The following is a 26770-nucleotide window of genomic DNA, read 5'->3' on the forward strand; positions in this document are numbered from 1 at the left end:
GCAGCAGCAGCAGCAGCAAAGAAAACGTGAAGTGGAGAAAACAATCGTGAGAGAAATGAGGTCAACGCGTAAAGGCTTTCGCCGTCAAAGCTGTCTGGACCCGAAAGAGTTCTTAGCCTTAGAAGCATCGATATTAGCGAAGATCTTGCGTGAGTTGTCCGTTCGCAATATCAGGGCCCAGCCTCGCAAAATAAATAAGTAATTGAACAAACAAACAAACAAACAAACAAACAAACAAATAAATAAATAAATAAATAAATAAATAAATAAATAAATAAATAAATAAATAAATGTCAGACAGATAAAGATAAAACAGCAAAAAAAAAACATCAATCATAGAAGGGTTTCAATACGCAAATCCCAATATAATAATGTTTACGCCTTGCAAATCTTTTTGTTTGTTTATCGAATGACGCTGTAGACGCATGTGTCGATAGTGCGAATCCTTAAAAACTTCCTACGTGGAAGCTAGTGCCTTGAGGCTCTTCACGCGTTTTTTATTCCTGCACGGACGCATAGGCGCCGTCAACTCGACGGCGCGCATGCGTGTCTCGGGATACGATTCGCCTGGTATGGATGGCGTGCTATCGATACTCGGCATTGTGCTTAAACATTCCGATTTACTTTCCCAATGAAGAACGTCTAACTTATTTATTTATTTATTTATTTATTTATTTATTTATTTATTTATTTATTTAATATGTGTTAGCGTTCGCCTCTTGTCCGGCTAGAGCTCAGTTGCGCTTCTTCCAATCGCTAGGCTGTGCGTTCTGGCGCTGCCGTCGTCCGCGGAAAGCTCCACTGTACAGTGCATATATATGCGTCACATAATACTCCGAGTAAACTTGAACGTTTTCTTATTAAGCGATTGAGTGCGCCATGAAGCGAGATGAAAGGGGCCGCTAACGCTTTAAAATAGATGCCACATGAAACTTACGCCCTGCAACAGTCCTGAGGGCTATATAAACACTGCATATTTTTGGCACTTCGCAGGAGATTTGAATACACATGCTAGCACTTGCACGGAAGATGATTTCGCGGGAGAGAGTGTTTAATGGACGGACAGCTTTCATTCTTCGCCGTCATTCATGATGCACGTGCTTAATGTAAGCGTAAACTTATGCTCTTTGTGCACCACGAGATTGTTTGTCGAGTAGGTTGGCTATCCCTTAAGACCTCAACACGCCGGAGAGGAAACATACTTATTACCTAACACCACTAGGGCCTAAATCATGGCATCCCCCATCCCAAAGAGTATGGACGCGAAGCATCACCCAGGCAGACGGCAAGCCAGAGCCCGAACACTACAGAAGCGTTACGGCAATGACTAGAGACCAGATTTTAGGCAAATGCCTATTTTGTTCTGTGCGCTCCTATCGCGTCACTTTGATATATGAGCATGAATTAGAGGTTAAGAAGGGCTTTTATAGCGTTTTTATAGTGCCTATGAATGCATATTTCTGACGTGTATGCCTAAATGCTTACAAATGCCTATAAATGCCTATTTTCAAGATTGACGCTTATATGAACCCTGTTTAGCCTCGAGTTTCGCTCCCGGGTGGAGTTTCAGCCGGTTATATTCATGTTACCGCGCAACACTGACTGATGGGAACTCTGTCGGGTTCAACCTAGTCCTCTAGTTCAACCAATTCCCGGAAACAACCGCTAGCAGCAGTGAAGTGGGACACGCCGGCGAGCATTCGCCGCCGCATTGAGCGGAAAGTAGAGTGAAGAGCAAATAAAGAAAGAAAATGTCATGCGCACGCAGCTTATGTTTTCTTTGTAATTTACTTGTGCGGTGTTCGCTAGTGGTTCACCGACAGGAGAAATTGGCTCTACGCGATTTGACCGGGCCAATAAGAGGAATTCCTCCCTTCTGGTCTTTTAGTGACCTGGCTCTCCGCACCCGCTCTGCCCTTCTCAGTCATGTCGAAAAGACACCCAGGAGTGTGTTGATTCGACAGTGGACACTTGACTCACCGTGCAGCACACGGGAGAGACCGTACGAACCGTGCGGGACAAAGCACAATTGCACGGCTATGTTCAACTGTGGACGCCTTTGTGCCATTTTAAGCAATGACATTATTGTTTTCCTGTTGCAGATAGAGGTCGCGCACTTCTTCGTTTGAAATTATTTGCATTTATCTGAAAATTTATTGTGCCTATTTACGATTCTGGAAGCCTAAAACGTTGTTTTGCCTGCCTATTTTTCGCGCCTAAAACGAGCTTTTTTAATGCCTAAAAATCCGGCCTCTAGTTATAGCCCAACCGTCTTCTACACTGACGCCTGCAGACTGCACGGCAATTGCTGCAGCAAGCGGAGCTACAACCTTATCGGCATCGATAAAAATCCCATCGGTCAGTACGGCCGAAAGGGCGGCGGTTGCTATGGCGATAAGATGCGCAGAACAAAAGGGAGACTCGGCCCTTTTGATCACCGACTCTCAATCCGCTTGCCGTATGTTTCAGGCTGGGGCGATTCCAAGGACGGCAATGAGAATCCTAGGGAAAGAACTCCTACATCCGAATTCAGTACTTTGGTGCCCCGCGCAGCCGGTACTTAAGGACAACGAAAGGGCCGACCGGCGTGCTCACGCAATGAACGTCCCAGCACCCGTCTCAACCCTCGAGGAACCCCCACAACTCCACGCGACATTCTCGAAAACCAAGGAGGAGAAGGACAAAAAGTCACACGGTCCCTTATAAATTCGCCTAAGACGACTCGAAGGCGAAAGCCGTCTTCTACTTTTTCTTTCCAGTTGATTGCACTGATCCCCAACTCGCCCGAAAGCTTTCTGCACCTAACGTGGTTTCGCACTGCCTCCAGAATCGGAGGAGTTGGAAGATTTCTGCGCCTCACGAGGCTTTCCAGTGGCTCCGGGATCGGCCCAACTTTGACCAAGCGACGATGTCATGCGATGTCATCAGGTGACGTCATGCTGTGTGAAGTCATAGTGACGTCACAAATTTTAGCGATCTGTGACGTCGAAAATCACAGGGTCCCTTATGCACTCACCTAAGACGACTGGAAGGCGAAAGCCATCTTCTTTTTCTTCTCAGTCGATGTGTTGATCCTACCCCGCCACCTTATGAAAGCTTTCTGCGCCTCACGAAGTTTTCTACTGTCTCCAGGATCGGAGGCACCTCAAATTGTTTTGCACTGCCTCCGTGATCGGCCTACCTTTGACCAAGCTAAGACGTCATCACGTGATGATGATCTTTTGCATCACTCGTGTTGACGCCACCAATGCGGGACGCTGGTCAATTTTCGCGTTTGATGAGGCACCTAAAACTTTCGCCTTGACATACAGCCATCCACATCCGGATCTTACCGAAGAACAGGTGCGAGATTGCCGTCGAGTACAAACCAACACGTAGTCTCGCCTACAAAGAAAACACCACATAAATCCCACAAAAAAGGCCAGGCCTGCGCTGAAACCGCAGCACAGTCACAGCGAAAGCTGGACGAGCGGCGTTTCTAGAGCCCGTTGTAAGCTCTCTTTGGGCTACAATACAAGTACACTAGAAAGGTACCCACTATGCCATAAATCGCAATTTTTGTGAAGTTGGGAAGCACCTACTAAGCCATTATTCGTCATTCTGCGGGGAAGCGAGGCACCAGCTACACGTCTGTAAGGCATTATGTGCACTTTGTAGACGCGACGACTGATGACGATGAAGAATTATGGCTCAGCCCTATGTAATGGGTTGGAAACTTTAAACGGCCCACCAGGTATGTAATTTGCATTGGGTGACGCCCGGTCGCTATTTCCCTCTCCCGTCATGCTGTATAACATAGGTTGACGTGGGAGAGAGGGGGGGTGGGGGCGGGAGGCGAAGAACTTTACTGAGACCCCGAGGAAATGGATCATGCGCTAATGGGCTTCCTTGGCAACCAATACAAGTGCACTTGCGAGGAACCCACTACGCTATAAATCATTGTAATTTTACTGAGACCCCGAGGAAGTGGATCATGCGCTTATGGGCTTCCTTGGCAACCAATACAGGTGCACTTGCGAGGAACTCACTACGCTTTAAATCATTGTAATTTTACTGAGACCTCGAGGAAATGGATCATGCGCTTATGGGCGTCCTTGACAACCAATACAAGTGCACTTGCGAGGTACCCACTACGCTATAAATCATTGTAATTTTTGAGAAGTAGGGCAGCAGGCACTGTGCCATTTTTCGCCATTCTACGGAGAGTCGTGGTACCTGCTAAACGCGTGTAAGGCATTATGCGCACTTTGTTGATGCTGTGCCTGATGACGATGAAGAATTATGGCAGATCCCTTTGTAATGGGTTGAAAGCATTCAACAAGCTACTCGTTGCGCAATTCACATTGTGTGACGCCTGGTTACAGAATTCGCGTTGTGCGACGCTTGGTGCTTATTTTACTCTTCTACCACGCTATATTGCATATGCTAATGTGGTTCCTTCCCGACATGAAGCCTGTATAGGACCTTTTTGCAACGCAGTTTCAAGCACCGGCATGGCTCAGAGGTTGAATACTGGGCTCCCACGCAGAGGGCCCAGGTTCGAACCTCGTTCTATCCTGGAATTTTTTTCTTATTTCGTTTTTTTTTACTTATTTCGAGCGATACTGGTTACGGACACCGGCGGCGGCGGCGGCGGCGGCGGCGGACAACTACGGCGCCGAAAACGGCCGGTGAAATGATCTCATAACAGCTTTCGCTGTAATATACGCACACAGATACATGTCCGTGGTGTGCGGAACAACCATCTCTCGCGCACGTTACGTGGGACTGCGAATCGCAGCACCAGAACATCAATTCTGACCTTTTGGGGACATCTCGAATAAGTCAGTGTGAGATTTGGCTTGCTAGCGTGTATCGGGACAGGCTTTGCTTGACCAAGCCCAGCGAGCCGCAAAAGTCATTGGAGCCCTGGATTGAAGACCCCACCTACCTGCGGAGAAACGTTATAATCAATAAAAGTTTTCACTCACTCCGATACTAACCGCAGTGTGTCCCACTAGAGACTCAAAGAGCCCGTGGCCTGCAACTGCCATCTCGTTATTAGACCGGAGACAGGTGTCTCTTGGTCTGCTACGTTAGTCTGCTTTTCGATTTCGTTTAGGGGAGGGAGGGGACGGGGAGGAGGAAAGGGGGAGAGGGTAGGGACAAGAAGGCAGGCAGCAGGAAGAGGAAAAGGAGGCAGAGATGAGCACAGGTCTCATCCCGGAGCAAGCAAGGTAGGATCCCATACCGAAACAGCCAGAGCCTGTTGGTAGGGCCAACGCATGCTCAATCGCCCTATAGTGCGCTCAGGGAGTACGCCCATAGAACACTGAGGCAAGGTCAAGGCCCGCCTTTATGGAGATGTACAGCCACATAATTTGATGGTGTCTCCAGCCAAGTGAAGAAGACGAGGTTTCTCGCGAGCTCCCCGTCGCGAGTTTCAGTGCGCGTGCAGTGCAGCCGCTGATCGCTGAGCGAGGAAAATGCTCGCCACTGCCGCTTACGGCGGTAATGTGCCAATGAATGTTTACAACACGGCCTTCTTTTTTATTTTTTTTTATCGAGCGGCCGTGCTTTTCAAGATGCGCCATGTTTTGTTTGGTCTTACCGAAAGTGCGAACCGATTGCACTGAGGGTGCAGTGAGGGTGAGGAGGAGGGGAGAGAGTAAAGCATACCATGGAAAGAAAGAGAAAGAGAGAAATGGAGCGAGAAAGAAAGATAGAAAGAGTGAGAGAGAGAAATAAATATATATAGAGATAAAGAAAAAAATAGACAGCGAAAAAGAAAGAAAGAGAACAATAAATAGAAACAAAGAAGGCCACCCAGCTCCTTCAGTCTTGGCACCACAAGTGCGAAGCTGCCTTAATTTTTCTATTCACCTAAGCTTTAAAACGGTTAACGCCTTTATTATTTTGCTTTTCTTTCACTGGAGTTGTCGAAAATCAGCGAAAGCAAAGGAAACAAAATAAAATTCCTCGGGATTTTGCGGTAGTTCTGGAGTTCGTAATGAACACTATATTTCGGAATGTGCTGGACTGTTACAAAGCGCGGTCCGCGGGCCGCGTGTTTGAGAACCCTGCTATTGAGAGAAGAATAAAATCCACGCACAATCTCCTTTGGGGGTTGCCTAAGTGATACGTAAGCGTAGAGTTTTATTGTAGGTTGGTGGTGGTGAAAGGCATTTATATAACAAAAGAGATAAATGGCATCTCTTTAAATGTCCCTGCAGACTAGGTGGATTTCCTATTCCGGGTTACCCCATTGGTTGAAGCCGCCGCCCTGGCTCTCTGTACCAAGGCCTGCTGGGCCTGAAGGTTCGAGCAGCCAATCAGGGTGCCTCTCAGTCCTCTCGTGTAGGCTTTGAGTAAAGAGTATGGGCTGTATTGTTCTGACAGGCCCACACCATATGGTATGTGTCGGCCACCTCCCCACAGGGCTGGCAATGTCCTCTGACCGTAGGGTCGAAATGTTTTAACAGCGAAACTGTTTAAGCTAGCCGCAAGTTGTGCGCCATATCACCATTCATAAACGGGTATGTGCCACAGAAATTGGGCCACTACTCACCACTGGTCCGCTAAAAATGAAAAAGGCAAAAACTATCATCATCATAAACGGGTATGTGCCACAGAAATTGGGTAAATCCCACTACTCGCCACTGGTCCACTAAAAATGAAGAAGGCACCAGTTAGCCCAACAACAAATGGCTGCGAAGCGACGGCGGCGAGCCAAAGACCCCGAGTGTACGTACAATGAGAGAATGCTAGGTAACGGGAAAGGCAACGGCGGCTGCGAGTAGACCCCAAAGCCACCAACAACGACGTGCCCGTAGATCTGTGAGTTGCGAACGCTTGGTTTCAGCGCAAGTTTCTCTCTCTGGAGTTTGGACATCCGTGTCGTGTCTGGGACTCTGTGGTTTAACTCGAACCTCTCTGCGCTGAGAATCAACGTAGAAACAACCTAGCATCACCTAGCAAAAGCCTAGCAACGGCCTAGAAGCAACCTAGAAACAACCTGCATGACCTAGCTAAGGCCTAGAAACAACCTGAAAGCAGACAGATTAGTGTTCAGAATCGTCCAGTTTCGCTGTTTCAAGCCTTGCGCGGCTTAGTTCAAGCTTCGCCATTTCTTTATTATTGCAGGACATAGCCTCGTATTGGTCTGGAGTCTTAATATATGATGCGCTCGTCTCCTATTTTCAACCCCCTTGCTGGGAGATGGTAGCGGCGATTACTAACCACAATATGTCCCACTAGAGCCATAAAGTCCGAGGCCAGCAACTGCCATCCCGTTATTAAACCCGACCCGTGTTTCTTGGTCTGTTAGGAGGAAAAGGGCAAGAGCAGGAAAGTGGGCAGCAAGAAGAAGAAAAGGAGGCAGAGATGAGCAAAGGTCTCATGCCGGAGGAAGTAAGGTAGGATCCCATACCGAAACAGCCAGAGCCTGTTGGTAGGGCCAACGCATGCTCAATCGCCCCATAGTGCGCTCAGGGAGCACGCCCATAGAACGCTGAGGTATGGGTCAAGATCCGCCTTTATGGAGATGTACAGCCACATGATTTGATGGTGTCTCCAGCCAAGTGAAGAAGACGAAGCTTCTCGCGAGCTCTCCGTCGCGGGCTTCAGCGCACGTGCAGTGCAGCCGCTGATCTTTGAGCGAGGAAAATGCTTGTCGCTGCCGCTTACAACGGCAGGTTGCCTGTGAATGTTTTCAACGCGGCCTTTTTTTTATCGAGCGGCCGTGTTTTCTTTTTTTCGAAAGTTTGCCCAACGGCATACACAGTTCAATATATAAATGGAGGCTAAGGTTGGGCCCATAGGGTCACGAACCATAGTCCAGTGGTCTCGTTAAATGAAGGCTCAATGTTTTCAGGCAGCGCCGCCCTATCAGGTTCAGGCCAGGGCATGTCCATAATAAGTGATTGAGGGTAGCCGCGGACGCTTCAGCTGTGCAATATGGGTAAGTATTCCCAAAAGGGTCCGTGTAGATATTGTGACCGGCATATGTGACCGATGGAGTAAGTGCCGCCCCCACACGAAGTCTCCGCAACACCACCTCCTCCTGATGGGTAAGGCCGCCTGGGAGGTTTAAACCACACGATGGAATTAAAAATCTTGTGTGGTGCCGGCGAGGAAATCACCCCGGGGATAACTTGGGAAAGGTGCTTCCTGGGTGGGTGGCAGCTCACTGTGTGTGGTAGTGTCAGCGTATATGGGAGCAGAAATAATGTCCCGTGGAATCCACTGTATCCGTAACTGACCAGGCATCTGTGCTGTTATGCGGTGTATTTCGTCTGCGAAAGGGAGGGCGTTGTATGCCTTGCGGACCTCCCTTATTGGCGAGGTGGAGTCGGTGCTTGTTATTGTAAGCGATGTCGATGACGCGGAAGCCGCACTCACCAAGGATCACCCCATCAGGCTGTCTGCTGAAGGTGGCGAAACAGGCAACGGACTGCCCATGTATGCTGATAAGTCAGCAGCACGTTGCAGAAAGGATTGCTTGATGTCCCTTGCTTACCGGCGTTGATAAATCAACTCGTCAATGGTGTTTAGTTGCGCTTCTTCCTCATGTGTCGGGGTTGTTGTGCGTCGTGGAAGCCCGGTAACGATGCGCATCGCTTTCCTGCTGATGCACTCAAAACGGGCCCAATCTGTAACTGTGAGGTGCTGGAATTGCGCGAAATAAAAAGACGAGGCTGCTGCACTGATCGAGCTTCGTCGGGGCACCTCCAGCCTTGGGGCTGATTCGTCGTATCAGGTGAAGCAAAGTGTAGTGTGGGATTGGGCTAGTTGGTATTCCATTATTAAACTGCTCAGCGCAAAAATTAAACACGGCACACATACAAACGACGAGGACCCAAGCGCATACTTCCAACTGATTTTTATTACAAAAACGCACACATATATAGGCTACAGATCAGGTGAAGCACCGGGTGCGCTTGTTGCTTAATTTCGCGGATCCAAGCTTTTGCAGAGCCATTTGCCTTGATGACGACGCCTAGTATACGTAGCTGGGGAGATGGCGTAAGGGAACATACAGATAATTGCAGCTAAGTAGGCGTGTTTAGAAGCGGCCCCATCTGTTCGCAACAGACATTTAATGTCTTGTCCATTGAAAGAGTCAGACCTATGGATCTACACCACTCATCGGTCATGTTGAGTGCTCTTGTAAGGCCGATTCCTGTCGTTGAATGCCGTTGCGAACACTTCATACTGTATATCGTCGGCGTATGCGATGTAGTAGACGTCCGAGATCGCTGCAAGGGCCCATCCAAGGGGGTAGCATTGCCAGGTTAAGAGCAACGGGGCAAGCACCGATCCCTGTGGCAGTCCCCGATTTGAGTTGAAGTTGCCGGTTGCCTGCGGATTGCAAACGTTCGTTGAGTCAAGAACCCGTTTACGAAGCTACAGACGCGCTCAGGTAGTCGTCCCGTGCAACGCATAATGTCCAGTATTACAGTCCGGCTAACTTCATTATATGCCTTGTGCTCATTCATGGCTAATATTATTCGCACCCTGCGCGTCCTATCGCCTGCCAAGACCATACCGTTAAGCCCTCCAAGTTCCTCTTCTGTTCCCAAGTGCGTGCGAAACCCAATTTGTGCAGGGTGATATCATAGGAATTGTTCAAGCCACCAGGTTATTCGCGTAGCAAGCATTTTCTCAGTCAATTTGCAGACAGTCGCTGTTAAGGCAATAGGACGAAGTTTGCGGAGATTAGTAGTCTTTTCCTGGCTTTGGTATCAGTATAATTTCGGCGTGCGTCCAAAAAGCTGGGATACACATTCAGCCAACACGTGATTGATGTTACCCAGGAGCGACGCCAATGATGTCTCATTGAGATTTTTGAACCTTTCGTAAGGTAATCCGTCTGGTCTAGTTCCGTGCGTGGTTTCAACGCGTCGATAGCTGCTATGAACTCGGCTGTGGTGAACGGTGCTAGGATTCCAGCGATGCCTCTGGATTTGGGTGTTGACCTAACGTCGAAGGCAGGGCCACATGGTGATTTATAGGGGCAGGAAGCGCGTCATATTGTGCGAACAATGTCTGAGCGATTTTTTGTGCAGCATTCAACGGCGTATCCGCAGATGCTAGGAGCATGGAAGCCATGGAGTAGGGCTGACGTTGGCCCTTCTCCATTGCATGAAACGTACGCCAGGCAGAGGCTGTGCCTGACGAGCGTCCGAGAGGAGCGCACCAATCTAGCCATCGTCCGCTGTCCAGTCTTCGTTCGTGCCGACGGGCTTGTGCCGTTATACTGCGCATTTGAATTTTCTCTTCTATTGACGTGGGATCTCGCACAATCGCAAACTCAGCCTGGCGCCGGGCCACCCAAAGGCGCAACAGCTGCAGATCTGGGGCGGGACAACTTTGATCGACCCAGGACGTTTTTGTTGCTGAATCGAGTGCCTTTGCAAGAAATTCTTGAAGGTCTTGCGGTGACAGATCCTGTTGTATGAGCGCTGCCTCTCGAAATGCGTCCCAGGGAACAACTCGACAACACTGACGAAGTCGGTTGTGCCCTTGGGTGGGAAACGAAAAAAATGGGGTAATGGTCATTGCCTCAACAGTCTAGTTCACGTTGCCATCCAATTTCACCGGACCCTAACCACCATGACAAATCGGGCGAGTACGATGAATCGTGTGGGTGGTCAGCACGGCGTGCTGGGATTGTAACGTCGTTCAGAAGCTGGAAGTTTGTGTCCACAAATGTGTCCCAGACATGATTCCCACGAGCTCATAATGTCGTATACCCCCATGCCATGTGCGGAGCATTAAATTTCTCCGCAGCTAATATAGGGCACCCTGCGGGCTGAGTTCAAAGAAAAGTAATCCATCTCAGTCTTATTCGATTAGAAGAGCCAATGTGCGGCTTGGCATAATACGATACCACGTCAGTTTTCTGAAGGCGAACTTTAACCGCGACGACTTCCTGTGATTGCGAGCACGATTTTGACAAATCGATGACACTTTGAGGCAGACTTGTGAGCAGATATATCGTGGCTTTACCTGGCAGGAGATTGCGTGAGACACAACATCGATCTGGCATACTCGGGTTAGCATATAAAGTGAATGATGGGATTCTTAACTGGCATTTGTCCCGTAGCAGTACTGCCCAACAAGCATGACGTCCGAGGCGAGCCTTTTTGCGAAGTTCACTTAACTTGCCCGGCAGGCCACGAAAGTTCCATTGCAGGACGTTTTGTGGTCGGTAAGATTGCGACAACATTATTAGGAAGATTTGAGGCCAGAACTTGCGACAGTGACATCAGCTGTTGAGCCACGAATTGCAAGAGTTCTATAGGTATCAGGTCCGCCGACGAAGTACGGGGCTGTTCGATAGGCTGGACGTTTGTGTCACGCTGCGGTGTGCATGACAACGCCGTTCGTTTTGTTGGAAGTCCTCGATGGCGCCGAATGTGATCTATCTCCTGCTGAAGTCGGGCCAATCTCATATCCAATAATACTAGGTCGTCTGGTGTTTCCAATTGCGAAGTAGGAGCCGCAGAGTTTGTCGGGGAGGGCCTCCTGCGCAGCTCTTTCACCACGGTACAATAATAACTTTTCTTTTCGCTGGAAGGTGTAGCCTGGGCAATGTGGGAGTCGTCCGTTTGTAAGTCCGCCAAGATCTCAAAGCGATTGTTCAGTTGCAAAACGCCAGCGTGGCCTTGAGGGCTTGATTATTGACACATATGCCGAAGCTCTCGCGTGGCGTTTCGTTTAGTCGGGCATTGAGGTGGCATTATGTTGTGGTCATCGCACTTGCAAGGACCACAGCGAAATTCGGAGCTGGATGATGCGTCCATGTCAGCATCCGGTTGTGTGTTAGGGCAGGATGCCTTCATGTGTCCTTTTTTATAGCATCCATAGCAAAATATGACAGCAGGCTTGCAAGGTCGCGGGCGGAGTACGCAGCCATACTAGTACATCTTCTCCGGTGGGGTCAAGGGACCTTGGACAGTGACGAGACAAGTACCGCTCTTTCTCATGGGGCGTGCGGCAACAATGGTATGTTGTGGACAGAAAAGCTCTCTGCGCAGGGTAGCATGGGCTTCCCTTGGGTCGACGCCAGCAGCCACATACCGTCGGAAGCCGACGCCCAACTCCAGATAGGTCTGGACAGGTATAGGATCGCCGTCTGGAGGAACAATATGCCGAAGCTTCCGGAGTCGAGTGATGGTATCCACGCTGACACTGTACTTGTCTGTCGATGGATGCTGAATTCTCTAAATCCCCTCGTTTGGAGACATTTACCTGCAGCGGTTTGGACGCACTTCGATGGTACAGCCGAAAGGGCGACGCAGGCAAGCGCTTTGATGGTGGCTTTGCGCGGTGTCGGCGTCTGCATGTCAACCGGAGGGAAGGGGTCGTACACACACGCTTTGCATTCGGGGCCGACTCTTGTTCATTGTTCAAGTCCATGGCAGTTTGTGAAGGGAAGGCAGAAGCTTACCAAGGCTTTCAATCCAGCAGCGTCTTGGGCCGAAGCTCCTGTATCCATGGAGACCGGCAGTAAAGCGACATCAGACGCCGTCAGCGTTGCCGGTAGTGCTGCGGAGAGGGGCATTGGCACTTGGGCCCACAGGCGCTGCGCAGCGTTCCGTATTGCAGCGGTCTGGCTGGTACACTGCTGATTGTGGTGCCTAAGACGAGTTAGGCCTACTTGCCAGCGGTCGGGGAATGATAAGTCCGATGAAGCCGCGGCTTGCCGTGAATGACCCTTCCACTTCTCAGTGGGCACCAGAACTGGTTTGAAGTCCTAATGCACTTTCACAAGAAGACAAGGCCGCACAAACCTTGAAAAACGGTTAGAATCCGGGAGCTGTGAGAAGTCTGACTGATAACTAGCAGCGCTCGCTGCTAGTTATCAGTCAGTGATGTGATGTGAATTTAGTTTATTTATAGTCGGTGACAGCCTAAGAGTTAGAGGTAAAGTATACCACTGTCCGTGCGTAAAATGCGCTTCCAATCGCGGTCGCTCTCTTCTGTGAGGTGAAGGTTAGGAAGAACCCATCAAAAATGCAACAACGAGTCGTTTGCTTAGACAAGAGGCCAGGCACCGCTGCACTGGCAGCAGCCATCCGGATTTTGTAGTCTTGTTTGTTTCTTTTAAAAGAAGGTCTTTCGTACTGTTATTCGAACGTACCTCAGCATCACTCTAGCCGATCGTCATTCGGTGCTGTAGAAGCGTGTGATTGTGCCGCTTTTGAAGTGTACCGAAGCGGAAGGTGCTCGGAGTGTTTACCACTACTTGCTTTGCAGCGCGGAGGCATGCGGAAAAAGCGAAGTGCGACCTCGTGGGCGGAGCTTATAGTACAATGTCTGCCTATGTTCGGCACTTCGCAAGAGGCTTATAATCAATCAATCAATCAATCAATCAATCAATAATAATAATAATAATAATAATAATAATAATAATAATAATAATAATAATAATAATAATAATAATAATAATAATAATAATAATAATAATAATCAAACGTTTATTTAATGTGCCCAGGAACAACTGTGAGGTCTTTGTACTGGCGCACGGAAAAAAAACAGAAACAAAGGCAAACATTCATAATAAAATATCAGGGATAAAAAACGTTTTAAAATTGCACATATACAACTATGCGCAAGCAGAAAAAAAAATGTCGGCAGTGTACGAGGCTATGTAAGTACAGTGCAAAGCTCGGAGCAGAACAACGACTGGGAGCTGTGAAAAACATCGAGCTCCAAAAAGTAAGCATTGTAAAGACGTTGTATCCTGCCAATGGTCGAATGTTCACAGATGCAGGCGGTTACATGAAAAGGTCTATTCTCTCTGGTCAGCTTACGTGGAATTCGGAAATTAAGACAGTTGAGCAGTACAGGGCAGGATATGATACCATGCACAAGCTTGTAACGAAATAACAGATCAGCGCGATTTCATCGGCAGCATAGTGATGGCAATGATAATAATCCAGCAGCGTTAGAACGAGATCCAGAGTCATTTCTAGCGAAACGATGGTTGTAAAGGCTTAGGAATTTTTTCTGGACTCGCTCAATGGCGTTGCTGCTGGAATTAGGAATGCCATTCCAGATCACAGATGCATACTCAAGTTGAGGAAGACATAGCGCGATGTACAATTTTTGGAAGGGAACAGGAGAACGGAATTCTCTATACATTCTGCAAACACAGCCTAGGGTGCGAAGACCCCGCAAAGCAACATGCTTAGCGTGAGCAGAAAAGTGTAAGGTGCTATCAAAAAGAACACCTAGATCATTGATCTCACATACCTTACACAACGACACAGAATTGACAGAATATAAAAATGGCACACTAGATGTTTTTCCAGTGAAACTCATTACCTTGGTTTTTGAAATATTTAGGGAGAGGTTATTGCTCTTGCACCATTCAGAAAAAGAACACAAATCAGATTGCAGCAAGCGACAATCGATAAGTGAATGAATTTCCTTAAATATCTTTGTCATCGGCATACAAAAGGAAAGAAGAATTCTGAATGACAGAAGAAACATCATTAACATAAATTAAAAAGAGGAGTGGGCCCAGTACCGACCCTTGAGGAACCCCACTAGTAGCTTTATACAAAGAGGGCGTTTGGCCATTAACGGCAACATAACATGATCTATCAAGAAGATAGCTATGAAGGAGATTCACAATTGAAAAATCAACATCAAAGTGTGCAAGTTTATCCACAAGCAGCGAATGGCTGACAATATCAAAAACTTTGCTAAGGTCACAGTAAATAGCGTCAACCTGTCCTCTCTGCGAAATAGGCGTGGAGACTTGCATCATGAAACTGGCAAGATTAGTGACAGTTGAGCAGCCAGCGAGAAACCCATGCTGATTCACAATCAATGAATTTTTTACATCAAAAGACAATATTTTGTGAAGTGCAAGCTCAAAGATTTTGGATGCGGCACAAAGAAGGGAAATAGGGCGGTAGTTCGAGACGTCACTTTTACAGCCAGACTTAAATACTGGGAAAACACGAGCAGTTTTCCACATGCTAGGAAAAGTTGAAGCATGCAGACACTTATTAAATATGGTAGTCAATGCAGGTACAAGTATACTGCCATAGGCTTTTAGTATGGCAGAGGGGATGCCATCTGGGCCAGCTGAAATGGATGGTTTCAAGCGCTTAATGCATTCTGAAATGGAATCTTCATCTAGTGACACAGCATGAGCTGTGCCAACTGCCTTAACCTGTCGACCGTTACTAGCTACAGAGGCTGGAGACTTATAAACAGATGAAAAATGCATGGCAAAATAGTCAGCAACGGCTTGAACTTCTACTCCATTTGGGTCCAGTATCCTGAAGGACTCGCCACTTTTGCTCGACCGTTTGCGCACATACTTCCAAAACTCAGCCGGCCTGTCAGGCGCGCTTTTTTCTAAAAATGAAATATATAGACTGTGATCCCGTTTATAAAGGCGTTTACAAAGAGTACGAAAACGACAGAATTCTTCCTTCAAATGAGTTGATGGAGAACGTTTATACTTCCTGTGTGCACGATCTTTATGTTTCAGTGCACTTATAAGTTCTGATGAGAACCAGGAGGGATATTTACGATGATTAGGTTATACTGGGGAATGAACTTGCGCATGCTGGCCAAGATAAGTTCCGTAAACTGATCGACTTGATCATCAACATTGGGTTTGTCAGTTACCAGTGACCAATCTGAGGTGGACAAGTCATAGTACAAGCCAACGTAGTCACCTCGCTTAAAGGCAAATCTGGGCGTTTTGTCGATTTTTCTGGGAAAGTTTGTTTTTTCTGGTGAAATACAGAGTGTTAGTTTGAGTGGTGGGTGAAATTTGTCAGGACGAACAAGAGAGATGTGAGAGAGTGATACTTCGATAGGTTGATTATTAGAAATACACAGATCTAACTTCTAAGACGTTACCACAGGAATTGGCAATACTATTGTGCTGCTGTAGGGAATTAAAAGCGAAAAAATCTAACAATACGCTGCATTTGTTCTTTAAGAAATGATGATAATGAGAAAAATTAAGTGTGGTCTAATCAATTCCAGGTGTGTTAAAATCGCCAAGTACAAGAATTTTGTGCTTCTTATTTGAAATTACCACATTTTCAATAGAAGAGACGATCTGATTAAAAGCAATTGGTGAAACGCTAGGCGATTTTTTTTTTTTCACAGTGCTCAAGACTAATTTCGATCCAGATTGATTCAGAAATTGTTTCTATGTCCTTGCGTCTAACAGATCTTAGAGAACTGTCTCTAGCCATCAATACACCACCACCTTTTTGTTTAGTTGCACAGAAGTCCCGATCACTGCGGAAGGTGGTAATAATAATAATAATAATAATAATAATAATAATAATAATAATAATAATAATAATAATAATAATAATAATAATAATAATAATAATAATAATAATATCTGGGGTTTTATGTTCCAAAACCACGATATGGTTATGAGAGGCGCCATAGTGGAGGGCTCCGGAAATTTTCACCATCTGGTGTTCTTTAATGTGCACTTACATCGCACAGAACACGGGCCTCTAGCATTTCGCCTCCATCGAAATGCGACCGCTGCGGCCGGGATCGAACCCGCGACCTTCGGGACTGCTCCTCCACGGCGGACTTCGCAAGAGGTTTCCATACATGCGCTAACGCATGTAATGACGATAATCTTGCGAGAGAAAGTGATTGACTGGAGGACGGCTTTCATTCTTCGTCGCCACTCACGTGCTTATTCTGTGCATAAGCTATTGCTCTTTGTGTACTACGAGACTGCTTGTCGAGTCCGATGCTAACCACAATGTGCCCCACTAGAGCCACAAAGAGTCCGAGGCCAGCAACTGCCATCCCGTTATTAGACCGGACACGCGTTTCTTGGTCTAGTCTGATTTTCGATTTCGTTTAGGGGAGGGAGGGGGCGAGGAGGAGGAAAAGGGGAAAGGGTAGGGACAAGAAGGCAGGCAGCAGGAAAAGGAGGCAGAGATGAGCACGGGTCTCATCCCGGAGCGAGCAAGGTAGGATCCCATACCGAAACAGCCAGAGCCTGTTGGAAGGGCCAACGCATGCTCAATCGCTCCATAGTGCGCTCAGGGACCACCCCCATAGAACGCTGAGGCATGGGTCAAGGCCCGCCTTTATGGAGATGTACAGTCACATGATTTGATGGTGTCTCCAGCCTAGTGAAGAAGACGAAGTTTCTCGCGAGCTTCGGTGCACGTGCAGCTTCAGTGCTTTCCACTGCCGCTTACGGCTGTAAAGTGCCTGTCAATGTTTTCAACACGGCCTTATTTTTTGCCTTTTTTATTCTTTGTTTTTCTTTCTTTTAACGAGCGGCCGTGGTTTTACAAGATGCACCATGTTTTGTTTGGTCTTACCGAAACTGCGAACCTACTGCACGACTGCGGTATTCAGGCGTCAATTAAGAAGGAGCTCTAGCTTATTTTATTCACCTAAGATGTCAAAAAGTTAACGCCACTAGGAGGCAACCACTGGACCGATTTAAATAAAATTGGTTGCATTTCATCCTGTGTTAAGCGAAAACTCTACCGGCTCTACCGGTTCAGTGGCGTAGAATGTTCCCAAGCCTGAAATTCGTTGGCTAGAGTTGTCGAAAATCAGTGGAAAGGAAAGAAACAAAATAAAATAGCGAAATTGCTAAAACCCTAGCCCAGGGCCAAATAACGGATCTTCACATTTCTGTTAAGTGCATGTTTCTGACCATGCCAAGCACACAAATGTACAGCCGACGATTTTTTTAACCTGAACACGCGAGCGTCGACCACTGTCCCGACGTCCGGTTCTCGGAAGAGCCTAGCAGAAGACAGCTGCACAGGACTGTCCATCATGCGCATGCGCGTATTCTCGTTCATTTCACTGCTGTGCTCCGTTAAACGGCGATTATCGACTGGGAGGTCGGCGCTCGCGCGTTCAGGTTAAAAAAATGGGCGGCTATACTTCATGGATTTACTTTTTACGCGAGATTAATTGTTGCAATGTTTACGTTGATTTTGCAAAAGTCACGTTACCTGGTCCGTAGTATACTTTAGATCGCTGTGCAACACATCACGTTTTTTATCTTCTAATATAATTGGGTATGATTTACAGAATCAATTAATTTTTATTTATTGCTTAGCGCATAGTTCTAGAGTTCGTATCGAACACTCGTTACAAAGCACAAATATTTGTTCGATGCAGTCCAGCTCGTCTGTATGGCCTCCACACGCCAGAGTGAATGATGTGGTGTTTCCGCGTGGACACAGGAAATTCGTGAGAGAGGTGTCTCGACCACTTGTGAATTTCTTAAGTGATATGAATAACACTATATAGTTGGGAATGATTGTCACACTCACTTCAGAGCGTCTGGGGTTGGAGGCCCGGCGCAGACTGCAGCGTCGCGTATAGTGTTCCGGGACGCCCTGCATGTCGTCTGGTTCGCCGTCCGCGTAGTGCTTTTCAATCATGTCCAAGCTCTCTAAGGTTTCCTGGAAATAAGTGCCATAGCGGGGAAATTGACAGCTTGTCTTGCGAGGCTATATATAGTTCCGCCTGCAGCCAACAATGCCCTCCTCCTCCCATTTGATACTCGAGATCAAAGGAATTTTGCAGTTGTCGAAGATCCTGCTTCTTTCTTTTTTCGACAGAGAGAGAGAGAGATTCTTTAATGAAATTCCTGGAGGTATTAGCCTGGTTTATCGCCTGGCTTGCTACTCCAGGTGTCGCATGATGACTATGATATATACAATGATCACATAAGCACACAAATAATACGGACACTCACAAGCACGCATATATACACAAAAGAGTCATTCATAATGTTCCCTTAAGTCGAGTGGTCCTCAAAAACACCAAAAGTGCTTTTGTGCTGCGCATCGCACAACAGCTGTCTTGCCACGGGCCGAGAAGCTTTCAATAGCTTTCAACGCGGCTTTCAATAGAGAATCACAATAAACAATCTGCTTGCTGTAGTCACTGTATTTTCTTTTAACAGAACTAACAGACAAGAAATCCAAGAAAAGTATCTTTTCGTCCACTTTGCTTTCTTCACATTTACATCGTAATTGCTAAAAATAACATCCCCTATACATTCCTTGGCTTTCTTGTCAGTTCTAATTAATGTTGTGTCTAGCAAAGAAAAACGAGCCCTTAAAATTCCCCTTCTTTCGTGTATTTTCATTTGTTCTTTTAAATGCAACGAGCCTCACAAAATTTCACGCAGTGGTTACCGATAAAAACTATTTCTCCGTTCCCGTGAACCTAAATAGAAGCTCCAGAGCCACAGCTTCTTCTTAATACAAGCAGTCATTCTAGGCACTTTCGGACATGTACGTCGTTCAAGTAAAAAACTAAAAAAAATTAACCCTAACCGTCTTGACATAGACTTAACCAGGGGTGGGGGGTTGCGTGAGATTCTGGGTAGTGTTCAGACCTTTCCCCAACGGCATTGTGATGCGATATGCATATTGGCGTGGTGTGCGACCGATGGCGGCGCTGCGAACGGCGCCTGTATGACGTCAGAGTGGGGATTCGCGCGCTTTCGTCTGCTACGTAGGCCCAGCGCCATGTTGAAACCACACTTGTGGTAAATCTCAACAAAAAAGCAGTTCGCTTGGTTATCTTGTGTATGGTGGCTACTGACGCTGTTCGAACAACCGTGGGTCTGCTTTTAACGTTCATTTAGAAGTACAGCTCTTTGTTTCTTAGAACTGCGGCCGCTTGTCTCCGCGGTGAGTGCTGCGCAATGGTGAAGTACTGCGCTGTGCCTGAGTGTACTTCGTCCGCTCATGAAAAAGGCGTTAGCTTTCACAACTGTCCTAAGGACCCGAAGCTGAAGAATTGGATAGTCAATCTCAGAATGGGAAAGCGCCCCACGCCTTCATCGACAGTGTGCAGCAAGCACTTCGCGGACAGTGACTTCTGCTACCCACCGTACGCGCCACTCTTAGGTAAGCTTGTTTAAGTTAAGTTAAGTTAAGTTTATTGTACGCAGGCTATAAGCACAGGCGACTTACACCGGGTGCAGTGCCGCCCCACAACCTGCCGCGAAGGCCCCTAGACAAGTAGCCGACAACGCGGCCTCCGAATCGCCTCGCAGGAAAGCGCGCCTCGTGAGCTCAGCTGATTGGCGCAGGATATCTGAGACTACGGCTGCATTTGGATGGTGTACATACGTATTTTACTTAAGAAGGCAAGAGCGCGCCTAGCGGACTGCTTATCATGAATTCATAAGCGAAACCTGTTGCCGCTGTTTAGTGCACACTCTCTAAAATTTTCACCTGAGGCAGTGCAGAAACTTTTTTAAAAGCGGAGCTCTTTTAGCTTTTCGTTAGGCTGCGTGGCGTGAAACTCGACCCAGCTTGCCTTTGTCACGTTAATCTCTGTGGCCCTGTGCGTGGTATAATAAGCGATTAACTATTTGTTATATTCTAATACCCATGCGATGGTTACGAGAACGGATAACTGGGCTAGTTTGTGGGAACTAATGTTAAGGCAGGTAGCGCAAAGAGACACGGACACAAGCGAAGAAAAGTGCACAGGACAAGCGCCAACTTCAAACTTGGCGCTTGTCCTGTGCACTTTTCTTCGCTTGTGTCCGTGTCTCTTTGCGCTACCTGCCTTAACCATGCGACGGCCCTGTGCGGTGTTAATATGTACTACGACGTAATATCGTTCTCACTGAACGAACATTAGGGACAAACTGCGATCATGGGCATCGGCAGGGGGGTGTGCAACCAACAAGGCAGCACTTGCGCACTTGTTTGCAGGACGAGAGCTGCGACGGTGATGCGATCTCCTTTGACTGCCTCGACCGCGCATTCAACAACGTGGCCTGCGTCGTACACCGCCTCGCCCTCGATGAGGCACCGTGACCTTTCACAAGCTTTATCTACATACTTTTAGATGCTGGAGAACGGCACGCTTACTGAAATATCGAAAGAAACACCCAAACTAATTAGTATCGTACGGCGGAAACAAGATAACGAGCGAGAACACTCACACATAGTTTCACTTTCTTACCAGCAATGCGGTCGGTGGCATCGGCGCACTCGTCAGCCATCCGGGGGATTTCTTGGCCCTGCCGATTGGGCCGCAACTAAAACAAGTTCAAGATTACACTCGAAAACATTCGTTATAGGCGTTAGTTGACCGTCGCGAGGCTGTTCGTTCCCGCCTGAAGCAGACGATCCGCATGCAGGAGCAGCGGCTGCTGCAGCGCAGTTGAGAGCGGAGTCCCCGCTCTGACGTCACACCAAGATCTCGAGGCCAATAGACGCCCACATACAACCTTAGGCACGAACAATCATATATATAGGTGAGTCATATATATAGGTCCCCCTTCCCGTTCTTTCTCCTTGAACGAGAATTATACAACATATCCGTAGCATTGTGTTCGTTCGCCTCGCTTCTGTTGCTCTTGCGGCTGTTTTATATACGTGTTGGGGGAAAAGTGGTGCTTGCGCATCCGTATGGTATATCAAAGGCAACATATCAAACATATCATTATGTCTGCAACCCCTTTTGTGGTGTTTCCGATTCCACAGCGCTCTGATATTCGGACTATCTTCTCTTTCTCTCTTGCGTGTGTCTGCTATAGCCCATCTGCGTATTTCGTCTTTTATATGTTTGGTCCCAGTGTACTCAGTACTAGTGTATAGGTGCTCAAGTATGACACGTAATTATGCGTCGTTAAAGCGCCCCAACTGCCGGCCACAGTCGAGTGTACATCCAGTGGATTTAGACTGCGCCTTCTACACCTGTATTGGGAAATGGGTCAGTGAGTCGGCCCAGTATTTTAATACCTCTGGGATTGACCCACATTTTGTTTGGCCACGGACATACGGATTTTTCGGGCAGACCAGCCAAATAATGCTACACGTTAAATAATTTTGCAAAATCCTACGTACTTTTGTAATAATACCGATCTAAATGCTCTGGTGATACATGTTGCTCTGAATAAATGAAGGAAGGGGATTTTTGAGGGCTCGCTTTTTTGTTTTACACAACCTCTAATGAAAGCGAGCAGATAATGAAGCCAAGGGAGGTATAGGGAACGTTAGTTGTACTGTTTTCTAAGTGCATTGTAACAATTGTGATATAGATGCGAAGAAAGTAAAGTGGACGAAAAGACAACTTGCCGCTGGCAGGGACCGACCCTGCGACCTTCGACTGAAACAGCACAGACCTGAGCATATCAGGCCACTGTCCGGGCATCTCTTTTTAACCCCTAAGAGGCAAACAGCGGACAAGGTGAGGCAAGGGACAGCTTATTCTGATTTGTTTACTGCAAGAGCTGTAAGCAAGGCAACGACAAATCAAAAGGAAGCGGCCTCTTCGTTAGCACTACATAAAAAACAAAAACAACAACGGAAGGAAACTTGTTAGCGGTCATACTGTTTCTCTTGCAGTGCGCTGTTTCTAGCACAGCGTGATCTGTAGATGCTTGGAGTACCACGGTATCTGCAGTGAGGTTGTCGATACTGAGGTCTCAGTCTCAGTGGGGGACACCTTTTTGGCTATTCATAAAGGAAGAATTCCGAGTATTTTTCTTGTAATGTTGCGCTAATGGTCTAAGGCGAAATCTCTGTGACGTGCGTCATGTTCGACGACTGAAATCCAAAATAAACATTCTTTCTTATATACGGTTTAGCGGAAAATTTAATAGTTTGTTATACGGCCCCCCGTTACAGTTTCGTCGCGTTTATGCTCACACTCCTTAAATGAAGACAATACGAAAATACCCAATTGTCATCCATGACGTCCACGTTCTCTCTCTGTCTCTCCTAGGTGCACGACATATTACTGCCCGTCAGCCAACTGCCGCATGGAGTCCCAGGAAGGCCTCTACCCGACCTGCTGCCCGAGGCCTGTTTATGTCGAGAACTGAGCGCCTACTAAGCGAAAATCATCGACATTGGCATCACTGCAGTGCAGCTACAGGGCCAGCACGTTATTCATGTCTAGTGACGGTCATTGCAAACGCCTGTTGTCATTGCTATTCCTGATGTCGTTAGCATCATTCTTCTTCTCAGATAATTCATACCATGTAGTATATTCTAGTGCCTACGGCAACTATTCTCACATTAAACGGGTTAAGAATATAGCTAGATGTCTCATATCCCATATCACTCTCCTTTCTCTCTCTGCCTTCCCTCTCTCTCTCTCTCTTTCGGATTTCAATATCGCTTGAAAACCTATCTGAAGTCAAACGATGACGGAAGCTCGCCCCAAATTATCCTTTTGTCCCCATTAAAAACGTCCTCCTTTATTTACTCAAGTCTCTATTCACTGTTGGTAGAAAATAAATGAAAACTATCAAATAAAGACAATTGTTTTTTTTCTCCTGATGCGTACCGAATATTTCATGCAGCAGAAACTTATCCGAGAAACTGCTTTTAACAATGCGAATTACTGCAGTGTCAAGCTGCTGTCAAAGAACGTACCTTATCTTCCACGCCTCCCTGTGGTCATCGTTGTAAAAGCTACGTACTGTAATCGCGCCCTGCGGGCTGCTCTCTGTCACAGAAGCGTAAGAACGCAAAATCACGTTTTATTTTCTCTCACCACAGCAGCCATGGGCGCGATCGATGCCGAGCTAAGCATCCGCGGGCACCCAAAGGAATGGAGCTTTGTTTTTACGCCGCTGACTTCCGCGAAAAATCGGCTGCACAAAACGCTGCGTCCGCATCGAACTGGCGCATGCTTTCACGGCCAATCTTTCTATATATATATATATAATCGCCAATATAGCCTTTCTTTTTCTTTCGTTCCTTCTTCCTTTATTGATAATCTAACTGTGGCTTTTGAGGTGCTTTCTCGTTGGTGAGGAGAACTAACGTTCGGCATGAACGCGGTTCGTGCACAGGAGGACTGCTGAAAACTGCACCGCACGCACGCAATGCTCAACGGAGAGAATGGTAGGCCCTCAGTGGCACGCCACGCTCGCCCGTGAAGTGTATCTCAAGGGCGAGCGTTCATCGACGCAGCAGCCTCCGGCAACGGCGAAAAGCTTTCTGCAGCGAGACCGAGTTCATGACTGCCTGAACACAGTGCGAGGGGGGGGGGGGGGGGGAATAAAAATGAGGCTTCGATAAGGAGCTTTCCAACGGGGCATTTCAACGCCGATTTTCCGAACCCTGCGACAACCAACTTTCCGTATGAACTTTGTCTTATAATTGTGTTTAAAGGTTTGAAGTAATTGGGGTAATGACTACTAAGTAACGCCAACGCCCATAGATCCTTAAAGCGAAGTTTTTCTGCAACGTTACAGTTTAGCTATAGGATTGTATACTGGAGGCGACGGGTTGAGCGTCCACGTCTAGATGAGATGAAATAACTTGTATTAAAATAGGTATCACTGGTAGTTCACATATTGATCGCGACGGTACTTAACAAGTACCTTGAGTTACGTATGAATGCTGGGTAGAAATACTTATTAGAAAGAACAACTGATCTGTGGAACTGGAACTTTCATGCCGAGCGTTTGTTGCATCCCCTAGCAAACTGTTCCCAGAGTTAAGACCTGAAATATCACCTAGTACGTGAAGAGGAAACATACAGAGCAATATGAAAAGACCTGAAGGTCTTGCGTTTTCCTTCCTCCATGTTTTCTACATGTTTTCTTCTCCTCTTCTCTTTCCCTCTGTTTCCCTCTGTTTATTACATCTAGGTCATTTCAGTATGATCAATGAACTTCCGCGCAATATCGATTCAGTTACTAGCATTATTGATTACGCACGCTGAGAGAGCCTTGGTTACAAGGAGTCATCCACAAACAGCTATTGGCTCTAGCGAAATTGATTCATACGGCGTAGAATGCCAAAAGTAAGTTAGCCAATTAACTTTATTCAAAAATTGTCCTGAGCAGCCGATTCCCCTCAGGGGGCGGCTGTGGGCCGCGCCCACGTGGGGACAGGAAGGGCGAGCACCTCCGCCAAATTGGAGGCCCTCTGGCCAGCCCAGATTTGGACCTCCCTTTCCGAGCTGATGATTGTCGTCCTCCAGGTGTTCTCTGTGCTGAGAGGCGCGCCATCGCGCAGCGCCGTGCATTGCCAGAACATGTGTGGTAACGTCTCTTGTCGCAATGACGGCAGTGCGGCTTTATGCTATCAATAAACTTACCGTAAACTAAAGGCGACGGGTAAGTACCCGTACGCAGTGAAAACAACACAGGGCCTATGAAGCATCGTAGTCTTGGGCTCCAGACTAATGTGGCCTACCTGTAGTTCTTAAATGTGCGCCCAGAGAACGGCATACGTCACCATCATCGGTTATTGTGTGACAGTTGTGGCCATAGGTCGAGACCGGGGCATCAACGACAGGCTGAGTATCGCAAGGTCATGTAGACACTGAGCCACCGTGGCGTGTCAGGCGCAGTCTGTGTCACAGAGGCGTTTTTAAGGATATGATAATAAGCGAAAACTGATTAATCGGCTCTTTGTTGACTTACGACTGACGATAATAAATAGACACTATCAAGCAGTTTATCGATGTTTTGAAATGTCATATTCGTGTAGAACGATGACAAAAAATCACACATTTCCTATGTTGAATTTGCAAGCAAAATATGAGTAGGAAAGAAACACAAATAGCGTGTAAAAACGTGTGACTGTTACTTCCCACATTCGTGCGCTTTCCCTTTCGGATTACTTTCAATTGTTCCTTGGAAGATTATTGGACTTTGCTTCACGGCATCTATTGACGCACGTGCGGTTGTTCTTTGTCCCGGAGAGGGGGAAAGGTCGCTCTCGCAATAACATCCCTTCGATCAACTACGTGATGTGTCATCGTTCAGCGGAACTCGCGCAGCATTTTAAATGCTGCTCGCGAGCGAGTCTTTCTACGCTGATGAACGTGCAGATGCGTAACCGCAAGAAAACGCCGTTGTGTCTGCAGTCTGTCGCATCATTTATCTTCTTGTCTCCAGAGTTCTCGCAGCTGTACTGTTCCTCTCCGGCACGTGTTCTGTATTTGGCGCTCTCGGTAAGCGGTCCGGTTTTTTAGACGGTGGCGCAAGCAAACTTTTTTTCACTACACGCCCACGCGTCAGAGAGACGCGGGGCGTCGGCATAATGTTTCCCGCTCATCGAGATCAGCCCATCTGTGCCACTTCGCCCGTTCCTTTTTTCGCGCTCCGCAAAGACTAGCTGGTGTGGTTTGCTGTAGATGGTTTCGTTTTCTTTTTTCCTTTTTCCTTTCCGCGCACAGTGTCGCTCCAAGACGCCTTCTTTTGCGTCGTCACATGCACGGGCCCAGCTGGGCCGGGATTTGCCTCCTACTCTGAGCAAAAGCCGGCTAGGACGAAAACTGGAACGTGCTTTGGCGAAACCTCAGCAGGGCGGCCTATTCGCGAGAATGTGCGTGAAGCAGGCGGCGAAATGCAAGAAGGCGTGGTAGCGTAGCTTTTAAATAAATGAATAAGTTCCAGCGGCACACAAAGGGGGGGCTTGCGTAATTTTCCTAGCGTCGCGTTGAGAACTCGGCTCTCTTTCAGTTTTACAATATGACTTTTTTTGTGTGTGTGAAAATGTGGAGGCAAGCCAGTCGAATGACACTGCATGAATGACACCCACGCGAAAGGAAATACGCCTGAGTTTCCTCTTGTGCGAAATACACATTCTTGATTTAGTTTCTCCTTAGGTCTTCACTTTGCTAATATATCCATAGAATAAGAAGGCAGCCGAAACGTAGGCAGGTGGGCCGCAAGCGACGCTTCTCGATTGCCAAACGTTAGGATGTGGAACCCCGCAACGCACAGCCCGCAAGGCCTTTGGCTAATAAATGGACGAACAAACGGATGGACCATTCAATGTCCCGAGAGATG

General features: G+C 47.3%; 1 protein-coding gene across 1 annotated transcript in view; it reads left to right on the forward strand.

Moving 5' to 3' along the window:
- The window catches only part of LOC119379204 (uncharacterized), a 39906-nt gene extending 16618 nt beyond the window's left edge, over window positions 1-23288 (forward strand). Inside the window, exon 3 of the mRNA XM_037648424.2 lies at window positions 22735-23288. Coding sequence (XP_037504352.1) covers window positions 22735-22834 — 100 coding nt within the window. The 3' untranslated portion in view covers window positions 22835-23288. The remainder of the gene's footprint in view (window positions 1-22734) is intronic.
- Window positions 23289-26770: the final 3482 nt, after the last annotated feature.

This window comes from Rhipicephalus sanguineus, chromosome 1 (assembly GCF_013339695.2).
Source record: "Rhipicephalus sanguineus isolate Rsan-2018 chromosome 1, BIME_Rsan_1.4, whole genome shotgun sequence".
NCBI classification, from domain to species: Eukaryota; Metazoa; Arthropoda; class Arachnida; order Ixodida; family Ixodidae; genus Rhipicephalus; species Rhipicephalus sanguineus.